The sequence below is a fragment of the Macadamia integrifolia genome, unplaced genomic scaffold (assembly GCF_013358625.1).
Source record: "Macadamia integrifolia cultivar HAES 741 unplaced genomic scaffold, SCU_Mint_v3 scaffold571, whole genome shotgun sequence".
NCBI lineage: Eukaryota > Viridiplantae > Streptophyta > Magnoliopsida > Proteales > Proteaceae > Macadamia > Macadamia integrifolia.
In genome coordinates this window covers 587860-597006 of record NW_024870489.1, presented here as the reverse complement: position 1 = coordinate 597006, position 9147 = coordinate 587860, and the positions used below count along the sequence as shown (strand labels likewise).

The 9147-nt window shown below is 36.8% G+C and overlaps 1 protein-coding gene across 1 annotated transcript; it reads right to left on the bottom strand.

The window, feature by feature from the left end:
- Positions 1-150: 150 nt before the first annotated feature.
- LOC122069286 (glutamate receptor 2.2-like) lies at positions 151-8737 on the bottom strand (the record flags this gene model as incomplete). Its single annotated transcript, XM_042633272.1, has 5 exons — positions 8524-8737; positions 3051-4390; positions 2621-2933; positions 1345-1754; positions 151-564 (listed from the first exon to the last, which is right to left on the bottom strand). Coding segments are annotated over exons 1-5 (2691 nt in total), but the record flags the coding sequence as incomplete, so codon positions are not given.
- Positions 8738-9147: the final 410 nt, after the last annotated feature.

The window sequence follows — 9147 nt, the reverse complement described above, 5'->3', positions numbered from 1 at the left end:
GTTAGATATACACATACATCAAAATATCTATGAATGGTAATGTAACTAGTTTGTTCACATGCTATTCCTTTGGTTGTTATGTTGGAAATTGAATGTCCTTGCCCTTCGTAATGATCTAGAGTATTGCATGTACCTCCCTGAGCTAATTACTTGAGAGTCCTGATTGCTTGTTACCCCTTTGCCTACTTCAACAATGGCTTCATCCCTATGCTCAGCTCCCCTAGGTGTAAGTTCCATGGATTCAACTTCAGTTACAGGGGGCATGCCCTTGAGAGCTTCTATGCTATAAGTGATTTTATGCCAAAGTGCCTGCTGCCAGTTGGTGCCGTACGCAACCTGGAGGCCATGACCTACTAGTGAAAGGATTATAAAACCTAATATCATGGAGAGGAGACCTCCGAAGCTCTTCAAGGTGAGCTGGTTGGTTGATATTGATAGAGATCTCTTGCAATTTGTTTGATTTTGTAACCATCCTTTCTTAATTTTGTCCAATTTCCCATTATCAGTAAGATTTAAGATTGCCATTGACATGTAAGAGATTAAAGGAGAGCCTTTAGGAAAGACCTGAAAAAAAAAAATAAATAAATAAGAAATAAGAAGTCATAATATTTTCATGAAAAATGTAAAAGGAGAAAATTTTCCTTCTTCCATAAGAGGATGGTTTACCCACCATTCTAGGGTTCATAAATACCCATAGGGTTTTAGTATGATCCCAAACTATCCCCTCGATTCCTATTCACCATGGTCTTCAGAAAACTTGTTCCAAGAAAAAGTGTAATGCAAGGGGTTTTCACATGGGCAACTAGATTTACCATAGGACCAATTCAATGGCTCACTTGTCAAGTTTTAGCTAATTTGACTAGATCATCAAAAAGAAAAGTATTAACCCAAGGGGGTAGCGCTGTTGGTGAGTAAAGAACTTGGTATGAGCTATAAACTCGGACGTCCTAAGTTCAACTCTCACTAGGCACACCTTGGGCCACTCACACAGGGGTGTTTAGTGCTCTTCATTGCTTTCAATGAAAGTTGAATGGTTATCATTCAACCCCGGTCCATGCAGTTATGGGGTCAATATGGGCCCACAGGACTAATCAGGCGAAAGGCCTGGATGCCCGTAGTTAGTAGAAAAAAAAAAAAAAAAATGACAGGTTCACGTAAGAGAAAAATCTCGTACATCCTTGGTCCATGAATTTGAAATCTACTTTCTCTCTTTTCATTTAATAGATTCTAAATCTACGGACGAGTGGCGTAAGAGATTGTTCTCATATGTGAACCGGATCCAAATTCATTCAGGACTTCTGAGTTGTTTTTTTAAGAGAGAGAGAGAGAGAGAGAGAGACTTACAAAGCCAAATCCTTCAGATGAGTAAACACGTCCGACGGTGGTGTATTGATTGCAATACATATTGAGAAAGACTTGAATATAAGGGATTTCATCAAAAATGGCAGCAACACCTCCATTATCTGATCCATTAGATAAAGCAGAATGATATTCCTCTGGACTTCCATAACCCTTGAGCTTGGACTTGTCAAAGTGCAAGTAGTTTAGCAGGAACCCTTCCACGAACGATCCAGCTTGGTATCCAACATTATATTCATTACTCTTTAAGACTTCAACATCTGTAATTGTGGGTTGCAACTGCTGTGTTGTCAAAATAGATGAAAGGTTAGCAGTGTAACTCTGTGTTAGGATTAGCACGAAGAACATCCATGCGAACAATACAACCCTTGTTGAGATCCCCTCTATCTTCTCTCCTGCAACCATTAAAAGAAATTTCTTTAATTTATTCTCAAATAGCCCATTATGTCTTCATAGGATATGAATGCAATTTAAGGTTGTGTTTGGTATGCATTCTCAGAATAAATTATGGGTCTAGAAAGCATTCTTCTGAAGCTAGAGGGTTTTTTTAATTTTGTTTCTGTTGTTTTTGTGTCTAGAAAAAGCAGAAACGGTTTTTTTTTATTTTTTTTTCCATTTTTGTGCTAAGAAACGGTTTTGGAATTGTAAAAAGGTGTTTGATTTTTCTATTTCTTGAAAGTTTTCAACATTTTAGTTGGGTTCAAAACACGAGTGAAGGCATGGTGTTGCTGCAGGTCACAAGTGAAGGCACAACGTTGGACTTGCAAGTATACTTCATGGAGATGAGCTTCAGAAGGATAAAGGCAGTCCAGAACTGTGAGCTTCACACAACTAGGTTGCAGTCGCCGCTTTTGGATAGCGAGAAGTTTCAACAATGGGTTGGGGTTGGGGTAGGTCAAGTTGTATCATGTTTTTTACTTTTTGTCCCTCCCACTTGTTTTTAGAATCAGAAAAAATAAATCTGACTTGTTTCTCCATTCTTATTTGTAGACACAGAAATAACCATAAATTTCTATTTCTATTTTGAAAAACAACTGCAACGAAACAGAAAAATCAAATGGTTTTTGGGGTGTTTTTCTGTTTCTTAGTACATTAAAACGGAAAAACACGTTTCTGAAAACAAAATCAAACAGGCCCTGATTCTTGTCTATATGTTTTGTTTACTTCAGAATGAGTTTTAGACCCAGAATCTATTCTAAGAATGCATACCAAAAACATAGTCTAAATGAGAATAGCGAGAATGTAGAGGATGTATACATACGTTGGGAAAATACGAGCGTTAAGAAGGAGAACCACATGCTTGTTTGTAATTGTTGTCCAGGTGAGGAACCAAGCTCGGGATTCCTCTGATGCTCAAGAATCCACACCACGAGCCCTATGCAGATGAAACCTAATAGAGTCACCATCCAAAGACCAAAGCTTAAAGGTTGCAAGAATGAAAAGAGCTCTTTATTTACATTATCTTTCACTGCCACCACCATTGTCACCCCAGAATCTGTATAAGGTAATGTGAAATCTACATACTTAGACCGATTTTCCAAAATCGATATATCCCCAACTGCTGCACCGAAGTTCTGTTTGTTTCCATCACAAAAGAAATAAATGAGTATCATTTCCATGAATAAATATATGTTAATTAGTGGATTTAATGAACATAATAGAAAATAAAATTATAAATCCACCTCACTCACCTTAAGGTAAACTTGATCAATAAGCTCATCATAGCTCCGAAGATTTTCTCCATCTAGTGGGTAAAATTGAAATTCATATGGGAGACCAAAAGGTAATATATTTGTTATATTACGGAATACTTCTATGCAGAACCCTGTGATATTAACTGCCTTATGAGTGAGAGGTGGGTCTCTTTCCATGCTCACAAATTGACTAAAACCAGTCTTCGCTGGGACCAAAACTTTTAACTTCTCTTTACCATATGGTGGTATAGCCCAACCTTTTGGTTTGGTTGTTGAGTCTCCTGGCCATACAATTGTTTTGAGGCTACTCATAGAACTTGAATTTTTGAGCTTTTTTGTGTTTAACTGCCTTGAAATGCCTCCCATTGGGGTCCAGTATCCAATCACCCTCTCTCCTGCCCCAATCACATTGAATATTTGAAAAGCAAAAGATTCCAACTGTCCTTTAACCAAATGGAAATCACCACTTAGACCTTTAAATCTAGTGCTCAAAATAGTCTGGAGAAGTTGTGGACCAATTGATGAGTATCCTAGACTTGAAAGATCAGTTAAATTGTTAGTGGTGTTACTACTCAGGAACTGAGGATCCAAGATTCCAACTTGCTCAACTGCCATAGCTAGTGCCCAAGCTGTATCATATGCCCATATCCCATAGAGACTTGGCTCAGATATTTCACCAATTGTCTTATTTGAGTAGAAGCTTCTTTTCCATTTGACCTTAAATTCTTCAAGCTTTTTGGACTTTGGTATGTATGGTCTTACACCCAATACTCCTTCCATTGATTCAATAGCACTGGAATTCATGGGAGACATTAAACTTGATAACCCATCAGTGACAATCCAAACATAACCTTGGCTCATCATTCCTGCATTGTCTGCATTAATAAAAAGCCTAGATCCAATAGAAGAAGACATGTGGACAATGAAAACCCTAGTTGGCATGGTTTTCAATTTATGAAGTTCTTCTAATATTTGATCATCATTGGCATCCAAAGGAATGCTACTCTTATATGGGACTCGAACATCAATCTCTTGGAAGGCATCAAAGAAATAAGGTAAAACTGCATTTCCATAGTCAGTATCTTCATATATTAAAACCACTTCCTTCCATTCTAAGGATTGAATAATGTCAACAATAGCTTTAACTTGAGTTGAGTCATCAATAGCTGTTCTTATAAAATAAGGATTTTTAAGGGGAGAAAGGGAAGGACTTGTGGCAGAGAAGGAGACAATTGGCACTCGAGCTTTTTCTCCAAGTTCGATCACAAACGAAGCTTGAGTTGATTCTTGTGGCCCAGTGATAGCTTGCACCTTCACATCTTTCATCAAGTATAAAGCTGCATTTGTACAATCTAGTAAATGAATTGAAGGGTCTATGATCTAGGGGCAATTAATCTAGTATTAAGATTGTGCCCATGCAGTGATATATATATATATATATATATATATAATTCTTTGTCACTAAAGTGGTAAACTAACAAGTCATAACCTTTGTCTTAAAGAAGAAATTTATTTAAATGCAGTATCCTTCTTCATTCTATGGTTGTATTGTGTTGTATGCATCATCATTCTTGTAAAAGAAAGTTTGAAATTAGTGTATTTTGCATTAACTAATTAACTAATGTGAAATTACATAAGTAAAAAATGTAAAAATGTATTAAATACCTAAGAATTATCTTGGAAGAGTGGCTATTGTTTGTGATCCTTTCTAGTTGTCTCGATGTAATGCATTTTGCACCCTCAGGCATAAAATAAAGAAGAGAGTTCAAAGTGTGGTTATAAAATTTTCTACAATTACAAAAAAAAATGTCATGATTTATTACTCTAGAGAGTTTTCTATGCAGACCATGGCCTATTATAGCTTTGTCTATCTCTCCTCCTCCCTCCCACTCTCACAATAAGGGACAAAGATGCCATTTTATGTGGGAAGGAAAGAGATAGGAACAAGAGTAATAGCATACGCCATGCTCCTAGACCGATGATATTATCTCATTACTTAATTTCTTTTTCTTTTGATCCAATCCATTACTTAAATATGATGTCTCTTTAGAAGTGCTAACCTAAAAATAACTTTTTTTTTTCTTGGGTTAGAGGCTTGATTTGGATTTATTATCTTTTTCAAAGGAAAAATAACCATATACTCCACGATTAAAAAATAATCAAATAAGTCTCATTATATTAAAAACAATTTGCTGAAGCTTTGAAAAGAAGAAGAAAAATAAACAAGTATATTTGCTGATCTTTAGCAAATTTAAATACGTAAATATATAAAATAAAATAAAATCATGTCAACATCTTATAATGCGAAAAAACAAAAGCTCAACAAGTAGTTTGATGATGAAGCATATATTTTACTTTAATTCTATAATATACAAGAAAGTGAAATATTTAGTAGTTTGATGATGAAACATGGAGGTGGCTAAGAAAATTGTGGTGAAATGGGATGATGTTTGCAAGCCAAAACAGGAAGTGGGTTTGGGTATTCGAAGGCTGCAGAATGTGAACTTTGCTTGCCTGTCCAAGCTGGTTTGGTAGATTAAGCATGAAGATTCTTTCATGAGTAAGTTCTTTCGGGCTCGCTTTCTCAAAGCTAATGGCTCCCTCAAGACTGGTCATATAGCTTCTTCTATTTGGCCTGGCATTAAGAAGGTATGGAATTTAGTGACCTCTAATGAGCATTGGACAGTTGGCAATGGGCAGAATATAAGCTTTTGGACAGATAGGTGGCTGGGGCATTCATCCATTGAAGAGAGGTCTGATTTTGATGGTGGAATTTTTATGAATCTAAAAACTAGAGTTTCAGATTTCATTCATAATTCTAGATGGAATTTCCCTCTTGTGAGCTCGGTTTTTATGGATGAAATTTTTGAGTAGGCACAATCCATTTATATTTTAGACACTATGGATGTGTGTCATTGGCATCCTACCATGGCGGGTACATGCACAATGAAATCAGCTTGGGAGTCAATTAGAAGAAGGTTGCCCAAGGTGAGCTAATCATCTCTTTTGTGGCAATCCTCCATTCGGCCTCATCAATCTGTTTTTGGTTGGGGGTTGTTGAAAAACAAGCTCGCCCTGGATGATAATGTGAAAAGAAGGGGGGTTCCATTGTCTTCTAGGTGTGAGTTGTGTGGCCAAGTAGAGGAATGTAAAACTCATGTTTTTATGAGTGTAGCTTTGCCTCCTAATTGCTTTGGGGTGCAGTGGTCTAACTTTGCAGGTGAAGACCATTTGATTTCTTGGTGGAAGCTCCAGGAAAAATCCGTGACTTTAAAAGGCATATGGCAAAAGGGTTTTGTGTTGGTCCCATATTTCGTGTGGTTGGAGAGGAATTCAAGGCACTATGATGGAATTTGTAGCCCTGTTAATGTTTGTTTCGTAAGGGTTAAAACTGAAATTTGTTGCCATCTCTGGCTCGCGTAGGAGTGGCTGTTTCCTTTGAAGACCTGATGTGTGCAAGAAGGTTGGCTTTCAAGGGTTCAGCGGAGGCCTAGAGTTTATATTGAAGTTTTTTGGTGTGCTCCTTTAAGTGGATGGTTGAAATTAAACACAGATGGTTGCTCTCTAGGAAACCCAAGACAATCAGGTGCGGGGGTGTTTTTCGGAATGAGAGGGCAGAAGTGATCTCAAATTTTAAAGATTATCTTGGAGTTTATACAAACTTCGAGGCGGAATGCTTAGCCATTATTTCAGGAATTGAGCATGCAAAAAGGTTAGGTGCGCAGAAGCTTTGGATCGAATGTGACTTGATCGCGTTGGTTTCTCTCTTGTTGAAAAAGAAATTGCCTTGGATAGTGCGCCAACGGTGGATGAATTGCTCGTCCTATCTCGAAGAAGTGGAGTGGAAGATCACTCACTGTTATCGGGAAGCCAACTCAATTGCTGACTTTCTATCAAAATCAGCTACTCGGTTTGAAGAATCCTCCCCTATTAGCTCCTGGCCGGCCTTGGTCCAATTTGACTTGGACATGGATGCCTCAGGGCGTCCAAGATACAGACTGTAGTAGTTTGTATTTCTGATTTTTCTTTCTTGTGGAGGAGTTAGGTTTGATAGCGTATTCTGCTGATGGCAAAGCCGACGGTGGATTATGTCTATCCACTCTCTCCTCTTTCTTCTTGTTTCTTGGTTGTTTCTAAGCCCTTGTGTACATTATTCTTTTCTTTTTTTTTTTCTCTCTTTCTTTTTAATATACAAATGAATTTCTAGCGAAAAAAAATATATCTTACTCTAATTTTATAGTATATATGAGAACTATATCATTCAGCCCATATTTAGTAAAAGGGCCTATCGGTGATTGTTTTAATTCTTTTTGAAGTCCTAATTTAATTACTTTTCAAATGGGAGAAAAAAAATAAGGGCGTAGACTTTGTGCTTGACCGGGGATTTGAGACTGTCATATGGGGGCGTTTATGATATTTCATAGGCTTTGTCCCCAATGGGGTCTTGTGTGCAGCCATGCTCCATCCATAGCCGTGCACTTCACGCCCCGCACAAGTATATTCAATTCTAAATTTAATTTATTTATTTATTTATTTTTTTTATTTATTTATTTTTTTTTTGCTAACAATGGGTATCAAGTCTTCTTGGCAGTGAAGGGCACTTAACACCCATGTTAGTGGTCCTAGGGAGGTAATAGGAGGCGAACTTAGAACTACACGATTCTTGAGGCAAAGGTCCTTTGCCAACTCGGCTACCCCTTGGGGTTTAAAAAAAAAAATTGTTTTTCTCATCATAGTTATCAGCGTAAATTTTTTGGGAGAGGGTTCTCTTAAAGGCAACATGATCCCTGCGCCAGTGTGGAGACCAATGGGAACACATACAGAAGAATAAACAACAATAGGTTTTTCATTTTTCATGAGGCGGGGTCGTCATTTTGTCACTCCCCGTGTCTAGGTGTAGAGGCTACATTGCCTTCTAGGCCTTTTTTTCCCTCTTTTGCAAGTCCAATGGAATAAATATAGTAGGCAATAAATCCAAATCAAGATGTAAACACTATTTCATCAATAAAATTATCATATCCTAGTTCTGAAAAAGGTTGAATAAGATCCACTACTTTTTTGGTTGAACAAAATAATTTGTTGAAAAAACAAAGAAAATAAAGTCCATACGCAGGATATAACCTTAATTAGAGAGAAAGTAAGACTCATCACAAATCTTTAAATGAAGCGAAGGAGAAGAAAGACAAGAATCAAATGGTGAACTACAAATTAAGTTTTCCATTCTTTAGAACAAACGTCTTACGTGGCAAATAAGAATAATAGAATCTTTTTTCTTTTATGCAATTCTCAAAAGTCTTACGTGACAAATAAGAATAATAGAATCTTTTTTTTTTTTTAAGCAATTCTCAAAATCATTAAAAGCATAAGAGAATCAAACTAAATTTCTAGGAGATTAAAAATAAAAGAGAAAAAACAATGGAAAGAAAAACAGAAAATTAAGAAAGTCTATATAATTGGTCTAGTGAAATACCTGAAGATGCTGAAACCACAACATTATTTTCAGAATCCATGGTGTGGAGCACAACTCTTGTTGTATAATTTGCATGAATTTCATAAAAATCAGATAGAGCCATAGAGATGCAGCTCTCAGAAATCTCCCCCATTGTAGATGTCAAGTCGAGAATAACTCCAACATGAAACAAGGAAGTTGATGAATTCACACTTCCATTTGAAGCAACAACCATGTAGTTTGTGAAGAAGCAGGAGCAGGAAGAGAGTAAGAAGAAAAAGAGAGAAAAAAAATACTTTGATTTCACCATTAGGAAGCTAGCCGATGATCACAATACAGATCCTGCATAGGTAATTGGATATCCCCTGCAACAAAAGAGGTTATATATTTATATACTTAACTATATCATTACAATGCGGATACTTTTCTTTGTTAACTTTTGGAAGCATTAACAAACTCAGTCAAAATAGGTGGCAGAGGAAGACAATTATTTGATTAGATAATTGGACACGCAAGGATGATAATTTTCAAAGTCAATCTAGCTTACTAGATGGATCCCAAGATATGGGTGACCTCTCAAACCTTGACTCGGTATGTAAAACCAGCTTTAATAGATTATATTTTATGGAGTGAATGGGAACAAAA